This window comes from Vipera berus (genome assembly GCF_964194415.1).
Source record: "Vipera berus genome assembly, chromosome: 3".
In the NCBI taxonomy this organism is placed as follows: Eukaryota; Metazoa; Chordata; class Lepidosauria; order Squamata; family Viperidae; genus Vipera; species Vipera berus.
Window position 1 is genome coordinate 14,358,464 of NC_138204.1, and position 19,023 is coordinate 14,377,486.

The 19,023-nt window shown below is 43.2% G+C and overlaps 1 protein-coding gene across 1 annotated transcript in view; it reads left to right on the plus strand.

The window, feature by feature from the left end:
* The window catches only part of LOC308665584 (piezo-type mechanosensitive ion channel component 2-like), a gene marked incomplete at both ends in the record, with an annotated part of 78,181 nt that extends 59,187 nt beyond the window's left edge, over positions 1-18,994 (plus strand). The window contains 8 exons of the mRNA XM_081323648.1: positions 1,067-1,214; positions 3,716-3,901; positions 4,504-4,596; positions 14,079-14,248; positions 14,863-14,979; positions 15,377-15,456; positions 17,084-17,300; positions 18,739-18,994. Coding sequence (XP_081179774.1) covers positions 1,067-1,214; positions 3,716-3,901; positions 4,504-4,596; positions 14,079-14,248; positions 14,863-14,979; positions 15,377-15,456; positions 17,084-17,300; positions 18,739-18,994 — 1,267 coding nt within the window. The remainder of the gene's footprint in view (positions 1-1,066; positions 1,215-3,715; positions 3,902-4,503; positions 4,597-14,078; positions 14,249-14,862; positions 14,980-15,376; positions 15,457-17,083; positions 17,301-18,738) is intronic.
* Positions 18,995-19,023: the final 29 nt, after the last annotated feature.

Genomic DNA, 19,023 nt, shown 5'->3' on the forward strand with positions numbered 1-19,023 from the left:
TGGAGTTCACAAGATAAAAAAAGATGGTGAAGAGCTGGAAAGAGTACAGAGAAGAATGACAAAGATAGCAAGAGGCTTGAGGGCTAAATCCTCTAAACATTGATTAAAGGAACTTGGTATGGTTAGCTTAAAGAAGAGAAAGATCAGGGGAGATATGGAAGCAGTCATCAGATGCATGAAGGAAATCAGAAGGTCTGGATTTATTTCTCCTGAGCATCTGTGAGCAAGACAGAACTGGCGAGTGAAAACGTAAGAAAGAGGTATCCAAACATGGAATAGAGAAATTCCTGACTGAGAGCTATGAAACATGTTATAACTGCTCCATCAGTGGAGGTTTTCAAGAAAAAAGATTGGATAGCCATTTGCTCAGATAGATGCACTGGGCTTGATTTGCTGGATTTGATTTACGGGGGGGCGGGGGGCGGAGTAGATCTACATTCAGAGTTTTACCAGCCCTATAATAATCAGAACTCTATGGCTCCCAGACAAAGGAATCAAGAAACAGCCCTGGCTACCTTCCATTTCTTTTTTCATATGGTAATAAAGATCACTTAGTTTTGACAAATTGAATATATATTTTTTTGTAAACAGCTATAAATAAAATTATGATTATACATTTTTTATGAGTCATCCTTCTGTTTTTCATAAATGGAAATCTACGATTGATTGATCCTAAAATCAATCAATTAGTCAATATTATATGAATTATTTTTGTTGCGTCTATGCCACTTGTAAAAAGTACAATTTATCATTTTCATTCTCTTAAGATTTTGTACCTGAAAATATATAAGGAAGCTGCAATGTTAGCAGCAGTGATTAAATTATTTAGTGGCAAAACATATCTGCTATGTAAATTTAAAATGAGTGCAGATGTTTTAATTTGTAATTCTGTATCAGGATGTTATTGGTATCCAAATTAAAGATTGATAGTTCTCTGCAGATTTTTCTTTAGAGGAAAACCTTTGAATAAACTAAAAATTAATTTATCAAATTTTCTGTTTCCAATATTTATTACAAAATGCTAGTCGCCAATATCAACTTGCCTTTTTTATTCTCTCGTGGATAGATTCCGCATGATACCTTTCTTGATTGAGCTGAAGACTGCTGTGGACTGGGTCTGGACTGATTCTACACTCAGTCTGTCCAGTTGGATTTGCCTAGAGGATATTTATGCAAATATTTTCATTCTAAAATGTCAGAGAGAATGTGAAAAAGTGAGTGTTATTTTTTCTGGATCTTGCTAGCCCTCTTAATGCAAGTAACATAGGATAATCTTGCTGGGAACTCTGGAAAATGTAGTGTAAAATATCTACTATGTGGCAGGGAGAGGGGAGTCTAGGATGGTCTAGTAGTCTCCTGAAATGGATGGCTTTCGTTATTATAATAGTGTATTTAAGATTCCCAATTTCTGTGATGATCATCTTTTTGCTCATATCTGAATATTCACAAATGGAAATATGGCCACAACATGTAGTTTTTGGAAACACTGAGATGAAAACACTGAGATCATTGCACATTTGTGAAATAAATCATAAAGGGATTTTGAAATATTTGGCATTGGACAAATTATATTATACTTACAAAAATATGCTTTCCTTGGTTGTTGCTTGATGCATATCATTAAAATGGATGCAGGGATGTATTTTTCAGTTATGTAGATGTCCAGGATGCTGTTTTTTTCTGTGTAAGAAAAAAAAATACAGTCAACCTGATTGTCTTAAAAAATCTTATCGGAGTCCTGGATCAGCCCCTAAGCCCATCTAGCCCAGAGTTGTTAGTTGAGCAGTAAATGAATAAATCTGTGTTCCCCGAGTGCAGCGGCCCCCAACCTTTTGGGCACCAGGGACCAGTTCCTTGGAGACAGGTTTTTTCACAGAGCAGAGGGGGCATGGTTTCACATGCTGCCTGCATCCCGCAGATGGGGCTTCACTTGTTTGTGCAGCCTGGTTGCTGGCATGCCACGGACTGGTGCCAGTCCACAGACCGGGGGTTGGGGATCTGTGCCCCAGTGTTCAACTAGATAATTTGGGAAAGTCATAACCCTGGACCAGAAGGCAAGAGTTCTCTTTTACTGGTTTCCTAGCCATCAGTACTGTACTAAGGCCCGTTGCTCATAATTCAGAAGGCGGAAATCTCAGTAACCATTGGGATCCTCCTCTACCATGAACCTCTCCAGTTCCCATGTAAAATTATTCACTTCCCACAATTTACTTAGATCCTGCACTGTTGGTTACTGAATTGCCCTGCCTTGTTATTTGAGAGGGAGAAGGGAAAGGGAGAAGGGAGAAAAACATTCAATCATGCATTGATAGGGCTCGCAACTTGGGCGTCCTCCTGGATTCACGACTCAATTTTGAAGACCATATAGGAGCCATGACCAGGGGGGCTTTTGCCCAGGTTCGCCTGGTGCGCCAGTTGCGACCCTATCTGGACCGAGATGCCCTACGCACAGTTACTCATGCGCTCGTGACCTCCCGTTTGGACTACTGCAACGCTCTCTACATGGGGCTGCCCTTGAGGACCACTCGGAGGCTTCAACTGGTGCAGAATGCGGCCGCGCGAGTTGTGATGGGGGTCTCCCGATACTCCCATGTAACACCTCTACTCCGCGAGCTGCATTGGCTTCCGGTTGCCCTCCGGGTGAAATTCAAGGTGCTGGTCATCACCTATAAAGCCCTACATGGCTTGGGTCCGGGGTATCTGAGGGAACACCTGCTGCCGGCATCAAGTTCCCTTCGTCCAGTGCGCTCCCACAGGGAGGGTCTTCTCAGGGTCCCACCGGTAAGAGATTGCCGGCGGGTAACACCCAGGGATAGGGCCTTCTCAGTGGGGGCACCTGCCCTGTGGAACCAGCTGCCAGTGGAGCTGAGGACTGCCCCCGACCTCCGTTCATTCCGCCAGGGCCTGAAGACCTGGCTCTTCGAGCTCTCTGGCCCAGGCTGAGGATTAATTTATTTTAATTGGGGTTTTATTTGTACAGGGATAAATTTAATCTTTTTTAAACTTGGTTTTTAACTTGTATTTTTGGTTTTTAATTCCCTGTAAATCGCCCTGAGTCCTCTGGGAAAGGGCGGTATATAAATGTACGGTAATAAAATAAATAAATAAATAAATAAATAAATTACCTTGGAACGTTACCAATCACCAACAGTGTAGCTTTGATCACCAGAGCTTAGGAAGTAGAATTCAGAACATGCTCTGTTGCTAATTTTAATCATATTCAAAATCAAAATTAGCGATGCTGAAGCACTTGTGTAGAATTTAAGGTTGCTACTGTTGGTTCTGGCTTCAGATGACTCTCATACTGTATAGATTGGTTGGTACTATTTACTTACTGAGCCATGGTGGTGCAGTGCTGAGAATGCATATTGCAGACTAATTCTGCCCATTGCCAGGAATTCAATCCCGACTCGCTTAAAGTTTGACTCGGCCTTCCATCCCTTTGAGGTTGGTAAAATGAGGACTCAGATTGTTGAGGGCAATATGCTGATTCTGTAAACTATTTAGTGCAGCAAATCACTTGTTGTTGTTGTTAGCTGCGAAGTCGTGTCCGATCCATCGTGACCCTATGGACAACGTTCCTCCAGGCCTTCCTGTCCTCTACCATCTTATACCACTATGAAGTGGTATATAAATCTAATTGCTATTGCTATTATTTCAGTATGTATCTGGAGTAACCATACTCTTTGTCAATTAACTCCGCTTTCCCCTCCAGAAATATCCCCAACCTCCTGGACAGAAGAAGAAACCAATTATGAAGTATGGGATGGGTGGCTTCACTATCTTCTTACTTGTCTTCATTGTATGGTTTCCACTTCTTCTTATGTCACTGAAATCTATGGCAGGTGTCACCAACCAGCCCTTGGATGTTTCTGTCAAAATTACCATCAGTGGTTATGAGGTAACAGAGAAGAAAGTTGAGAAAAGAATATTTAAGCCTTTCACAAGTAGTTCCATTTCCATTACTCAATTTAAATCAATTAAAAAGAGAAAGGAGCTATGGGTCTGTGATTAAGTAGATCCTTGCCTGCAAAAAATGTTTATTTATTAAATTAATAAGGCTTCATTCAGTCTTTGTTCAGAAAGAATTCCACAGTTAGTAATATGGAAGGTTTTTCTTCCTGGTCAGAATAGATCATCTTTCCCCAACTTGCTGCCCTCCAAATTTGGGAACCCATCCTGGAAATTGTCATTCAGCACATCTGAAAAGTATAAGTTAAGAGTGCATGGATGAGATAATGGTCAGCTGGAGACTTCAAATGTCTGATAAAAGGCATGATGACATCACAGATGTAATGATGTCATCGCACAAATAACACAAGTTGTGTACTTTGGAAAATGATACTGTGAAATTTCCCCCTCTCCCTCCCACCTCTGATGCATTGTTTGGAGATGAAGCCAAAGAGCTGCAATAAGCCCACTTACAAGAGTCAATAAAGTGAGTTACATTTCTAGCATACCAAAAGTGTGTAATATAGTCTTTGTTTTTCTCTTTTTTTCTAGTCCTTGTTCACCATGAGTGCTCAGCAACAAAATCTGGTTCCTTTCACTCATGCAGCATATAATCAATTCTCTGCTCAATATGCTCTCTATCCTGTAAGTATATATGTACCTTTATAATATACACAATATATATATTGTATATACAGTACATACACAAGGACACTCTCACAATATGAATGCAGGGATCATTTCTCCGGCATTTTTTCCCAGTTGTCCCCCCCCTCTCCCCCCCCCCCAAAAAAAAACATATTGCAAGATTCAAGGAAATTTATTTAATTTCTATGCTGACTGATCTCAACCAAGAGACACTAGGTGGCTTACAGTTATAAAACAATAAAGCATTTAAAACCAATAGAAACAATCCGAAACTAAATATATATATAGCATATTTATTTATTTATTTATTTGTTTTATTGGATTTGTATACCGCCCTATTCCCATAGGACTCAGGGCGGTTTACAGGGCAGTTAAAACCATGAATACAAAAAATTAAAAACAATTAAAACAATTAAATTAAATTCAAGCCCCAAGAGTAAATCTAAAACCCAGTTAAATTAAGAACCCCACAGTCTGGACCAAATAGATCGAAGAGCCAAGTTTTCAGGTCCCGGCGAAATGAGCGAAGGTCGGGGGCAGTCCTAAGTTCTGTGGGTAGTTGGTTCCATAGGGCAGGCGCACCCACAGAGAACGCCCTTCCCCTGGGAATAACCCGCCGGCATTCATTAACCGGCGGTACCCTGAGAAGGCCCTCCCTGTGGGGGCGCACAGGACGATGGGAAGATGATGCCGGCAGCAGGTGTTCCCTTAGATATTCCGGACCCAAGCCATTTAGGGCTTTATAGGTCATTACCAGCACCTTGAATCTCACCCGGAGGGCAACTGGAAGCCAATGCAGCTCACAGAGAAGAGGTGTTACATGGGAGTATCGGGATATATTACAATGTATCCCATTGTTACTTCATTTTGGGGAAAAATACATTCCACATCCCGTTTTACTGTTAATTTTGTATTGTTCCTGTTTTAATCCTGGTCCTTGAAACCAGTTTTTGGCCCAAGGCATTGGCGAGTTCTCATTTAAATTCAGTTCAAACCCTAAAACTACAGTTATAGAACAGAAGATGTAAGTGAATCAGTTCAACAAACTGAACCAACTCTCTTATGGAGCGATGCCCATATTACAGCTTTAGAAGCAGGGGCAATATGAATGTTATTATTAGTTACTGAGAACACAGTTCCAACTTAGGTTGTCTTCCCTTTTTCAGTTACCAGATGCTTTCATAATGAAAAGCAGGAACTGTTGGCTGGAAGTTGTCTCTTCCCCTCCTTTGCATTCAGTGTAAAATTAGTTGGTCGTGAGGTGCCTGGGAGGAATTTCCCTGGTTGACTGCACCCTATTTCTTATGCTATCATTTTTTCATAATGAAATGGAAAGCAGGACATATTGGGGCAAGTGGCATGCCATTAAATGCAGTCAAACTAGCTCTGCTGGCTCCATTGTTTTCACCACACCATGCCACCAACTAATGATTATGGCTTAGCTCTACTCTCAACCGGCTCACAAAATTCCAGAAAATGTAGCAATTGGCTCTCACAATCGGCATGAGACAATTCAACACATCATAGGATTGGGACTGTTCACATGTTTCTGGACTCTCTTGGCATATTCTTGATACAAAAAATTGCAAACTACTAATAAAATGGTATAATCATAATAAGATCTGAACATAAGAATTGAAAGATTATGGCATATACCAACTGTGGTGGTCCTGGTGGTTATTGGCCCACTGGCACCAGTCCCAAAAATCTTGGATGGCACATAGAAAATCTACACATCATAAAATTTCCATCTGACTATTACAAAAGGCAACACTGCTTTCATCTGCATATACTATGCCAATATTTAATTTAATTTAATTTAATTTAATTTAATTTAATTTAATTTAATTTAATTTAATTTAATTTAATTTAATTATTTAATTTAATTTAATTATGGGACTTGTATGCCTCCCTATCTCCCGAAGGACTCGGGGCGGCTAACAACAATAAAACAACAATAAAAACAATGAATACAAATATTAAAAGAGATTAAATTTTACAAAGCCCCAATAAAAACCAATAAAAATTAAAACAAAATTAAAACCCCCGTCGTCAGTCCAGGTCGGCCAGTTGGAAAAGGTATGTCTTTAGGTCACGACGAAAGGACTGGAGATCTAGGGCCATCCAAAGTTCTCGGGGGAGCTGATTCCAAAGGGCAGGCGCCACGACAGAGAAGGCCTTCCCCCTGGGGGTCGCCAGCCGACATTGTCTGGCCGACGGCACCCTGAGGACACCCTCCCTGTGTGAGCGCACAGGGCAATGGGAAGTCGTTCCTGGCAGCAGATGGTCCTGTAAATATCCTGGGCCTAAGCCATGTAGGGCTTTATAGGTAAGAACCAGCACCTTGAACCTCAGCCGGAGGGCAACCGGCAACCAATGCAGCCCACACAGGAGGGGTGTAATATGCGAGTATCAGGATGCTCCCACCACAACCCGCGTAGCCGCATTCTGCACCAGCTGAAGCCTCCGGGTGGTCTTCAAGGGCAGCCCCATGTAGAGAGCATTGCAGTAATCTATACGGGAGGTAACGAGTGCATGAGTGATTGTACGTAAGGCATCTCGGACCAAATAGGGGCGCAACTGGCGCACCAGGCGAACCTGGGCAAATGCCCCCCTGGCCATGACTCCTATATGATCTAAATTGAGTCGTGCATCCAGGAGGACGCCTAAGTTGCGCGCCCCATCAACGGGAGGCAACACCTCTCCCCCCATAACCAAAGATGGTAAATCTTGGACAACACGAGATGCCAACACATACAGGCACTCGGTCTTGGCCGGGTTGAGTTGGAGCCTGTTCTTCCCCATCCAGATTCGTACCGCTTCCAGGCAACGGGACATCACGTTGAGGGCATCACTGGGTTGGTTCAGAGTGGAGATGAAAAGCTGGGTATCATCAGCATATTGATGATACCTCACTCCGAAACCGCGTATGATCTCACCCAGTGGCTTCATGTAGATGTTGAACAGGAGGGGAGAGAGGACCGACCCCTGAGGCACGCCACAATCAAGGGGCTTCGGGGTTGACCTCTGACCTCCTGCCAACACTGTCTGCAAACGGCCCGAGAGGTAGGAGGAGAACCACCGTAAAACAGTGCCTCCCACTCCCAACTCCCGGAGACGTCGCAGCAAGATACCATGGTCGATGGTATCAAAAGCCGCTGAGAGATCTAATAGGACCAGGATAGAGGAATAACCCCTATCCCGAGCCCGCCAGAGATCATCCACCAGCACAACCAATGCCATCTCCGTGCTGTACCCGGGCCTGAAACCCGATTGGTATGGATCCAGATACTCAGCTTCCTCCAGGACCAACGGGAGCTGCCGTGCCACCACGCTCTCAACAACCTTCACAATAAAGCGAAGGTTGGAGACAGGACGAAAATTATTTAAAATAGCTGGGTCCAAAGCAGGTTTCTTGAGGAGGGGCCTCACCACCGCCTCCTTCAAGGCGGCAGGGAAGCACCCCTCACTCGAAGCATTGATCACTGCCTGGAGCCAGCCTCGTGTAACCTCCCGAGCTGCATAAACCAGCCAGGAGGGACACGGGTCCAATAAACACGTGGTGGCACTTAATCTACCCATGATCCTGTCCACTTCATCCGGAGTCACAGGGTCAAACTCCTCCCAGATAATATTGGCCAGACCTGTCGCTTCCCCCTCGTCAGATACTGCCCAATCGGAGTCCAGACCGGTCCGAATCAGCGATCTTGTCCAGCAGATGCTGACTAAACTCCTTGGCCCGTCCCCGCAAGGGATCTTCCCCTGTCCCTTGATTTAAAAGGGAGCGGGTCACCCTAAACAGGGCATCCGGGCAATTATCTGCGGACGAAATGAGGGCAGCAAAGTAAGTACGCTTCGTCGCCTCCATTTCCACAAGATAAGATCTAGTGAAAGATCTTAACTGTGCTCAGTCAGATTTGGACCGACTGGATCTCCAAACGCTCTCTAGGCCCCTCCTCTGGCGCTTCATCTCCCGTAGGTCCATGGAGAACCATGGGGCCAACTGGGACCTGCGCTGGGTCAGAGGCCGCAAAGGAACAACGTGATCGAGAGCCTCAGAAGCAGCCCATTGCCAGGTGTCAACCAAGGTCTCGACCGGATACTATGATATCTGTTAGGTTCGAATGGATGATCGACACAGTGAAGTTTTATGCAAGAACGTTTATTAACACACACATAAGTCAACTGAAATTAACCGTTTAGCTCCCCCTTATATAGTCAGATACATTCAAACAGTGGCCAATCCCCAGCCTAGAAACTCCCGCCTAAATTGCACCGACCAATAATTGCACTCAGAGTTTCCCGCTTCAAGAAAGGCCCAATTAATTACTCTACAGACACAACACCCCTTCCCCCCCACTAATGTTATTTATTAACATAATCTTTCAGATATAATGGTGGCTTGTGAACCCTAGTAGGATATCTATTATTCTTGTTGGTAACAGTCTCATTCGCTGTTTGGCAATTGGCTAAAGACCCAGATATTTGGGGCAAGGGCTCTGTTGACGCAATGTTAGTGTTTTGTTGTTGTGTTTGTTGTTGTTGAACTGGACGTCTATGCGATACACTTGTGCCCACCGGAAACAACTCCCAATCAGCATTGCCATACTGTGGCACTGTTTCCGGTACCCCGATTTGCGTTTCTACTCCACCCTCTTCATGCCCACTAGTTGCTGAGCCCAGCTGGTCAGGATTGAATGTGACATCATGAGTCTGTGTGTATTGACCCACATCATTTTGCACAATTTCTGGGGCCCTTTTTCTTAATTGGTCTATATGTCTCTTAATTACTCTATTCCCTTCCCCCTCAATAGTGTACGATAACGGCCCCGTGACATCAATGACCGCTCCAGGTACCCATTTGTCCCCTGGACCATAGTTCCTGGCCCATACTAAGTCCCCGATGTTGAGAGACCGGGTTGGAATAGCCGCCTCAGCTTCTGTGGGTAGTCTATCAGGGTGAAGCCTGTCCAGCTTTGTGGTTAAACGTCGTCCCCACCTCATTTCAGCCGGGCTCTTCCCTGTGGCTGTGCACGGTGTCGTATGCTGTGTCAATAGGAATTGTGCCAATCTCTGTTGCCAGTTGCCGCGGATGATCCGTTTCAGAGCGTCTTTTGTTGTTCGGACGTTCCGTTCAGCCAAGCCATTGGTGGACGGGTGAAAGGGTGCCGACGTCATGTGCCTAATCCAATTGGCCTTGAGGAAATCCTGAAATTCAGCAGAGGTGAATTGGGGCCCATTGTCAGAGACAATCACGTCAGGTAACCCATGGGTGGCAAAGAGGCCCCTTAAAACCTGAATTGTTTTAGCTGATGACATAGATTTAACAGGCACAACCTCCAACCACCGGGAAAAGCTGTCCACTACAACTAGGAATGTCAGGCCCTGAAATGGCCCTGCAAAATCAATATGAATGCGTGACCATGGATTCCTAGCCGCCTCCCACTTGTGGGTTGTTGTGTGAGCCTGTTCCGGCCTAGATCGTTGGCACAGATAACAACCAGCTACGCACTCTTCAATTGCTGTGTCTAACCCAGGCCACCACAAGTGGCTTCTAGCAAGGGCCTTCATACGGACAATTCCCGGGTGACCTTCGTGTAGTTCTGCTATTACTGACTTTCTATGAATCTCAGGAATAACCATTCGGCTGCCCCACAAAATGCATCCCAAATGGGATGATAATTCATCTTTTCTCCTAAAATAGGGTGTGAATTTAGGGTCCGGATTTTTATTGGGCCATCCCCCTTGAACCCAGGCAGAAATTCTGTTGAGTATTAGATCTTTCTTAGTGGCCGCTGCAATATCCTTTGCAGTTAACGGGCACTCAGATATTTCGTGTAAGGACAAAATTTGGCCCGCTGGAGCAGGATCACACTCAGTGTCAATTAGAGGCAGTGTGCTTAAAGCATCTGCATGGCCCATCTCTTTGCCTGGTCTATGTTTCAGGGTGAACGAGGAAAATAGACCACCTAAGCATCCTAGGAGACATGATCTGAGGTGTCTGCTTATCCGTAGTAAACAATCCTAGTAAAGGCTTATGGTCAGTATATATAGTAAAGTTCCTACCATAAAGGTAATCATGGAACTTTTTTACACCTGCCACTATTGCTAAGGCTTCCCTGTCAATTTGGGCATAATTCCTTTCAGCTTTTGTAAGCGTCCTGGAATAATATGCAATTGGCTTTTGTTGACCCTTGTCATCCATATGGCTGATGACAGCCCCAACACCATAAGGTGAAGCATCACACGCTAAATAAATTGGCTTATTTTCAATAAAGTGTGTAACAGTGGAATGGCTGGACAAAATGTCTTTTAAAGTTTGAAAACTGATTCTATGTTTTTCCTGCCATTGCCAAGGGGTTTTCTTGTCTAACAGCCTATGTAATGGTTCAGCAATGGCAGCTTTATGTGGTAAAAATGTATGATAAAAATTTACTAATCCTAAAAAGGCTTGTAATTCAGCCTTGTTCTTTGGTTCAGGTGCCAATTTAATTGCTTTAATTTTTTCGGTTGTTGGGTGAATGCCCTTCTCATCAATTCTAAACCCTAAAAATTCTGTTGATTTAACCCCAATAAAACATTTTTCCCTTTTCAATTTAAGCCCTGCATCTCTAAATTTCCCCAATACCTGTTCCAACCGGTCAGCTAAAATTTCTTCAGTTTTTCCAGCAATCAGGACATCATCAAAGTAAGGGCATACACCAGGTATGCCCTTTAAGGTCCTCTCCATCACCTCCTGAAAGATGCCTGGAGCTGCTGCAATGCCAAATTGAAGCCTGTAAACTCGAAACGCCCCCTTGTGAGTAACAATCGTTTGGGCCTCGGCGGCTTCCTTAGACACGGTAAGCTGTAAATACGCCTGCGCCAAGTCAAGCTTGGCAAAGATGGCACCGTCCTGGATCGTCGCGAGGACCTGCTTCACCGTGGGGACCGGGTAAGCGTGCTTTTTCATTCCTAAATTTAGAGTGGCTTTATAATCGGCACAAATCCTCACATCCCCATTAGGTTTTAGGGGTGTGACGATTGGTGTCTCCCACAGGCCTCCCTCGACCGGTTCTAATACGCCTTGGCCTACAAGCTTATCAAGCTCGGCCTCGATTTTTTGTTTAAGGGCAAAAGGCACCCTCCGGGCCTTTAATCTAATAGGTTTTACTGCAGGGTCCAAATTAAAATTGATGGGGGGGCCTTTATATTTACCTAAAGATCCATCAAACACGTCTGCGAATTCATCGCAAACAGTTTTGAGGGTCTTACTTTGAATTGTATTTATTCCCCCGACCCAAATTCCTAAAGCAGGGAACCAATTAAGGCCAACCAAGCTAGTTCTTTGGCCCTCGGTCACTAACAGGTCCAATGACCCATTAAACCCCTTATATTTAACCCTAATGGTGATTTTTCCCTTGGTTGCTATGGGAGATTTTTGGAAATCGGCAAGCTGGATTTTAGTCGGCTTGAGTGGAATTTTTTGACCACTTTTTTGTTCAATGTGCTGCAGGGTTTCACATGAAATTATTGATACTGAGGCCCCTGAATCTACCTCCATTTTGCAGGGTATTCCTTGCAATTGGACTACAATTTTTAATTTAGGCCTCAGTATGTGATTAATTTTTTGTTGTCCTATGTGGTTGACTCTCGCCTCCTCCCCGCGGTTGGATTGTCGTGCCCTAGGTCTAGGGGTCTCTATGCCACGATCCCTGGGGGTTACCTTACCTTCGGCCCAAACGTCGATTTCATGGATTCGGTTGTCTCGCGGCCGGCTGCGGCAAATGGCCTGGATGTGGCCCGTCTTTCCGCACGATCTGCATTTTGCTGAGCGGAATCTGCATGTTGATCTGGGGTGGTTACCCCCACAGCTACCACATCTGGGGTCAGAGTCTCTCAGTCTGGACTGGCTGTCCCTTGGTGATCTTTGCGCTGTTTGCGGCTGTTGTCTCCGGGCCTGATCTGGTCCTTCGGTGTGCGACGGTCTAGTCGCCATTTTTCCAAATCTTCTGGTAATCTCGGCAATGTCGGCCTCCCATTGCTGATCCACCTCCCCGCTGTCCACATGGCTTTCAAGATTTATTTCGGCCGAAGCGCCCATGCTGTTGCGGGGGGGGGGTCCCGGGTCCCCGTTGATTCATAAGTCAATAATTCATCGAGGACTTCCTGCAGATCTCCCGTGGGCTTAGCAATTATGCGATTTTGAAGATTTTCGTCTCGCAGGCCAAGCACCACTCGATCTCGAATTCTAATTTCGAGATTGTCATATTTGCATCGCACAGCCGCTTCTCTCACCGCTGCCACAAACTGTGTAATCGATTCACCAGGTCTTTGATTCCTTTTTTCGAAAATCCGTCTCCAAAATAATTCAGACCTTTTCGGCGTGAAGTGCACCTTCAATTTCGCCAATAAGTCTGCATAAGAGACACTGGACACCGGCAGCGGCTGACACAGGCCGACGGCGATCCGGTACACGGGCGTACCGCTGATGGTCAAAAGAGCTGCGGCTTTCTTTCGGTCGTCCGTAATGCCGTTTACTAACAGGAACCCTTCAACCTGGCCAACATATTCTTCCCAGTCTTCTGGGTATCGCGGGTCGAACTCTTTCAGGGAGCCGACTTGTGCCATTACTAGTTTTTCGGCAGCGTTATTAAACGGTTGACTGTGTTTAAAATTTTTCCGCCTTGCGCACAGCTGTCCTCCGCCGTTCCTTCACTGATCCGCCGTTTCTATCCCACCTTCGTCGCCAATTGTTAGGTTCGAATGGATGATCGACACAGTGAGGTTTTATGCAAGAACGTTTATTAACACACACATAAGTCAACTGAAATTAACCGTTTAGCTCCCCCTTATATAGTCAGATACATTCAAACAGTGGCCAATCCCCAGCCTAGAAACTCCCGCCTAAATTGCACCGACCAATAATTGCACTCAGAGTTTCCCGCTTCAAGAAAGGCCCAATTAATTACTCTACAGACACAACAATATCCTAGATTTGTGGGAAGAACTCGATGTTTATGAAGGCCATCACCAACTAAAGAAGTGGCAACCGTTACTTCACATTGTTGTATATATAATAATCGGCTTACATCCTGTGATGATAACTTTAAAATATCATCAAACAACACTTGCCTATCTCAGGTCCTTGGGAAGGACTCAATAGGTGGATAAAATGTCAAATCCAGTGTAAGCATCTGATTGACTGTGCAACCAGCCATAATAATAATATCTGAGAGTGAGATGAGTGATATCTAAATTGACAGATAGATAGAATGATAGTAGACAGACAGACAGATAGATAGATAGATAGCCTTTTAAAGCAAGTCTGGTACTCTACCATATGTTGGAGTTACAAATGTGTTGGCTAGAAACCCTAGGCTCTTCAATTCCAATATTTTTTGGAAGATTTCAGGTTGGAAATGACTGTATTGAGGTAAGATGTGTTTTTATACTGTGCTTTTAAAACAGTTTTCCAATTAATTTTATTTTCCCTATAGTCTGCTTCGTACTTTATAGATGGCTATAGTCCAGAGGATATTGTAATGGCTAAAATAAAAGGCAATGCCAGCCTGCTCTGGAGCATCAGTCCAGGGAATCGGAAAGCTATGATAGCAGAGCTCTCCAATTCCTCTGCAATCTATGTCAACTTCCACTGGACTCTTACCAGGTAAAAGAAAAAGAAGTGTATTTTATGCACATATTGAAGCCAGCTTAGAAAGTGAAATACAGTTCCCAGTTTATTGCGTTAATTTCCTTTCATTCTGACCTGGTTCCCATGTTATATTAGGTCCTTTTTAAACGATAGATGGTTAACAAGCACCCTGGCCTGGTTCCTTCATAACATTAAAGGTCAAGCAGATTCAGAGGCATCTCTGCACTTTTCTAAAAAGGATGAAACCAGCATTGTGCCATTGCAACTTAAGCCCTGCCTCTTTGTGAACATTGTGTGTGCAATGTGCTGACCTATGTAGAAGAGGTCGAGCTTGCATTATATTCATGTAATGCTGCTTCCATCATTTGTCTGCCCTTGACCCTAGCTGCCAACATCTTGAGATGGTTTCCCAAATTCCACTGAGGCCAAAGCAACCATATTGTGATGCAGCGCAATATTTGCCTCTAAGGCAAATATTCCTTTCCAAAAAAGAGGCACCCTTCTTAAGTCCCTATTTGTTGTGCTTTAACAAATATGTACAGTCCAGAAAACATCACAAAGATGCATCAGACCTTCTCCAAATGGCTTCTGTGACATTAAGATTTTTGCTCATTTTCTTATGAAATCAGGAATGCTTCTCTTGTGACGAATACTGAAGCATCTGGTATACATACCGTGCGATATAGAGAGAAGGAAATAAGGGATCAAATTGTTCACATGCTCTCTGGGACTCGGACTGAACCAATGTAGGTGGTTTTTTGTTTTTTTTAGTCTCTATTTACAAATCTGCTCTGGTCAATAACCAGAAATGTGTGCAACAAGTCGAGGTGGTGATGCAATTGCATGATCAAATAATGCAATGTCATTGTTAGACATCTGGGGGAAGGCTATTTTTGTATTTTTATTTCCATTGCTAAGGCTAGGGAGAAATGCTTGTGGGGTTTTCAGATTTCAAGTGTGTAATTATTTTTCTGGCTCTAGGCACAATGTTTCTTGATCTGGATAAAGGAGATATATTTTTGCTCCACTTTAGGCAGTAAAATATCTAGGCTGGACGAGTTTGTATAAAAAAATGAAATTTAGCATTAGCATCAGTTTGGAAGCTTGTAAAAATAAAAATGTTTTTCTTTTTTCCCTCCTAAGTGTACTTCCTGGTGTTCTACCAAAATATCTCAGAGCAACTAATGAGGCAGATGCTAAAATAGCAAATAGCTTGAAAGTTGGTAAGTTCTATGATTGGCAGATTAAAACGTACTGTCTACTTTGAGATATTTATTTTATTTTTATTTTTATTCCATTTATATCCCGCCCTTCTCCGAAGACTCAGGGCGGCTTACAAGCTTAACAGTAGCCTAAGAAAAATTAGTTCTCAGGTTCTAGTATCTTAGAACATTATATGTTATATTCCAAAGTGCTTAACATCTTTGTCACTATGACTCCTGTGGATGTCATGACAGATATCTCCTGTTCTTGTTCTACTGACCAATCTGAATATATATATGCGACCCATAGTCATAGGTACAGAATACACATTGCCTGTAATTCTTTTTTCTAAACAGCTGTTATGCAACAGACAAATTTTATGACAAGGCCTTTTTTGTGTTTAAAATCAGATACATATACATACTCATCATGGTTAGCTAGTTCCTATGTCCTGGAAAAAACATATTCTCTTTTAAAGTGGATTTTTAACCTTATTTTGCCGTTATTTCATATCACAATGAGCTATAATGGTTTGCTTGGATTGGTTAGAGGTTATTGCATTGCATGAAAATCATAGTCAATGTTTAGCATCTCATGTGAACTAGATCAGTGGTGCCCAAAGGTTGGGGGACCGGTTCTGTGCAGAGGTTCTTCCACGGATCAGAGCGGGCGTGACTTCGTATACTGCCTGCATCCCATGGATGGGGCTTCATTTGTTTGCATGGCCAGGTTTTTGGCATGTCATGAACTGGGGCCGGTCCGTGGACTGGGAACTAGATCAGTCTAACTTAATTAACAAACTATGGTTAAAGCAAATTATGATTTAATAGGATGGACAAGCCCAGTTGCAATAGACTACATTTTTTCCTGTGTTTTGAAGCGTTTGGTAATAATCGCACACGAATAGGTAGGGGAATGCCAGTATGCTCTACGGCAGACATGTCAAACACAAGGCCTGGGGGCCAGATCTGGCCCACAAAGTGGTTTCATGCGGCCCGCGAAGCCATCCTGGAAACAGTGTGCGAACGGCCCCCACTGCCTTGTCCCCTGCCCAGAGACCCTCCTCCTTCCAGAGACCCTCAGATCTGTCCCACTCCTGCCCAGGCCCCCATAGGCACCCTTGATGCAAACGATGTAGAGCTGGCCATGCCCACCCAGTAGGCCATATGCACTCTAGCCACACCCACCCAGTAGGCCACACCCACCCAGCCCCCTGAGGGCAACCGCAATGCTGATGCGGCCCTCAATGAAATTGAGTTTGACACCCCTGCTCTACAGTTTTGACTGTAGAATCAGGATAGATGTGAGTGTGCAGACCACTTTTGACTGTTCATACATAATACTAAAACATCATTTTCAATTGAATAAGCTATAATGCCCTAAAAACCCCAATAGATGGTTTCACATATTCATATGAAAACAAAACAGACTCAATTATAGCTCAGCATTATACACAGCCTAAATCAGTGTTTTTCAAATTTGGCAACTAAGATATGTTGACTTGAATTCCCAGAATTCCCAGCTAGAACCCAATTCTTTGCTCCCTGTCTTATTACAAGAAATAAATCGAATTGAGATCCAGCACAGGCACATATCCTGTTATGAGGGAGAAAGTTTGGGAAGCAGAGACTAACTTGTTTTCAACAGTTCATTCCCAGAAGTTAAAAGACATTGATGCGATGGCCTTCTTCAGAAATATAACCATAAAGCTGCAGAAGGAGTCTTCAAGTCGTGTTTCTGAATGGTGGATTGTTAAAGAGCAGAAGCCTCTCTGTTTGGATAACAGATGCAGCAAGAATATGGAGATTATAATTTGTAACGATAAAGTTAGTCCTTCTGGCCTGGGATTCCTCACTGCTTATGGGTAAGGATGGTAGAGCCACCATTTCCCGCTCTGGTTCCCAAATCAGCACTGACAGATTTGGAGTTAAATGCACCTGAAGGCCACCAAGTTGAGGAAGCTGTCCTAGAGATTTAGAAAGTTTCCTTGGTAACTGTTGTAGCCCACACTTTACAATGTTTTTGAGGTGGCACTATCCATCGTTGAAATAACATGTGAAAGGGGTTATCAACTTTCTCAGAAACTAGTGAGAACATCAAAAAGAAACCTCATTATGCCACCAATGTTATCTCCAGTGTTTTATTTATTCAGAAGCTGTAGCATGCAAGCCTTCAGAACTGTTTATTTCCCACTACGTACAAAATTCAAGAAAGTAAGTAGGAGTGGTCTCTTCAGCCAGGCTTTTTAATTGTAATTGTTATTTTTACTGTTATTTTGTATTATATTTTACATCAAACTGCTAGCTAACCTGTGATTAAAAAAACAAGGATTAATTTTAAATAATAAAAAAAATCTAGCCTCTTAAAGCCTTAGAATAGCTTTGCTCTAGAATAAAATCCTCTAGGAAAATCCCATTTAGCCATTTACTGATCATAGCTTTTACTTATATTCACTAATAGGAACCAGTACATGACTGGTTTCATCCTATGCTGGAACTCATCAGACAGACACAGACAGTTTTTATTCTGTAAGGTTTAAATATTCTACCAGGAACTGAACTCATGGTCAGTTCCACTTTAAAACTTTATACAGCAACCACACAATATTGCAGGAAGAGATAGTCTGTCAGAATGATATATAAAATCCATGATTCCTTAAGCTTCCAGAGCAGATATGGTTGTTACATTGTGTCATGTCCCTACATACAAGACTGTCTGAATAATTCCAATACAGCATGAAATAGGTGACATTGCCTCCTGGCATCCCATTTTGAATGAATGAACCTTTATTGTCAAAGTACAATCATGTATACATTGAGATTGGCTGAGCCTCCCTTTCCCCCCCCCAACTCAGTGATAACAAAGCCACCATCTTGTTACACCATGTGAGCTAATTGCACCATGTGATCTACATTTTGTAAAAAAAATAGGAAAATTTCTTCCACTCCAAGGGGGAAGTTAAAATTATGTAAACATGAGAACATGATCTAATGTAACATCCATGTGTCTGCTTTGAGAGCTTAAGGGAAAATAGTATATATTATTTTGATATGGCTTTTGTGGTTAACTGTCAGATTCAACTCTTGGATACTTGTCCAGGGTTAGGGTTGTCACTTGCTCAGTAATTCAAAGGCAGGGGACACATACAAATATGGAATGTTATGAGAAAAGAGTTTGGACTGTAGTGACCTGCCTTAGAAGATTAAAGTACAGAGGGCCAGAAACAAGAAAATGCATTTCAAAACTTATGCTACTCAAACAGTCTGAAAGTAACCTTGACTCTTCTTTTCCCTAAACACCAGCATTGTCGGTCTCTATATGTCGTTTGTTTTGGTTATTGGGAAATTCATCCGAGAGTATTTCAATGGCTTCTCACATTCCATCATGTTCGAAGAGCTGCCCAATGTGGACCGCATCCTGAAACTGTGTACAGAAATCATCTTGGCCAGAGAGGCTGGAGAATTGGAGTTAGAAGAGCAGCTTTTTGCTAAACTCATCTTTCTGTACAGATCACCTGAAACGATGATCAAATGGACCAGAGGACGCAAGGAAAAATAAAAATAGCATGGATGGGAAATTGTCACTAC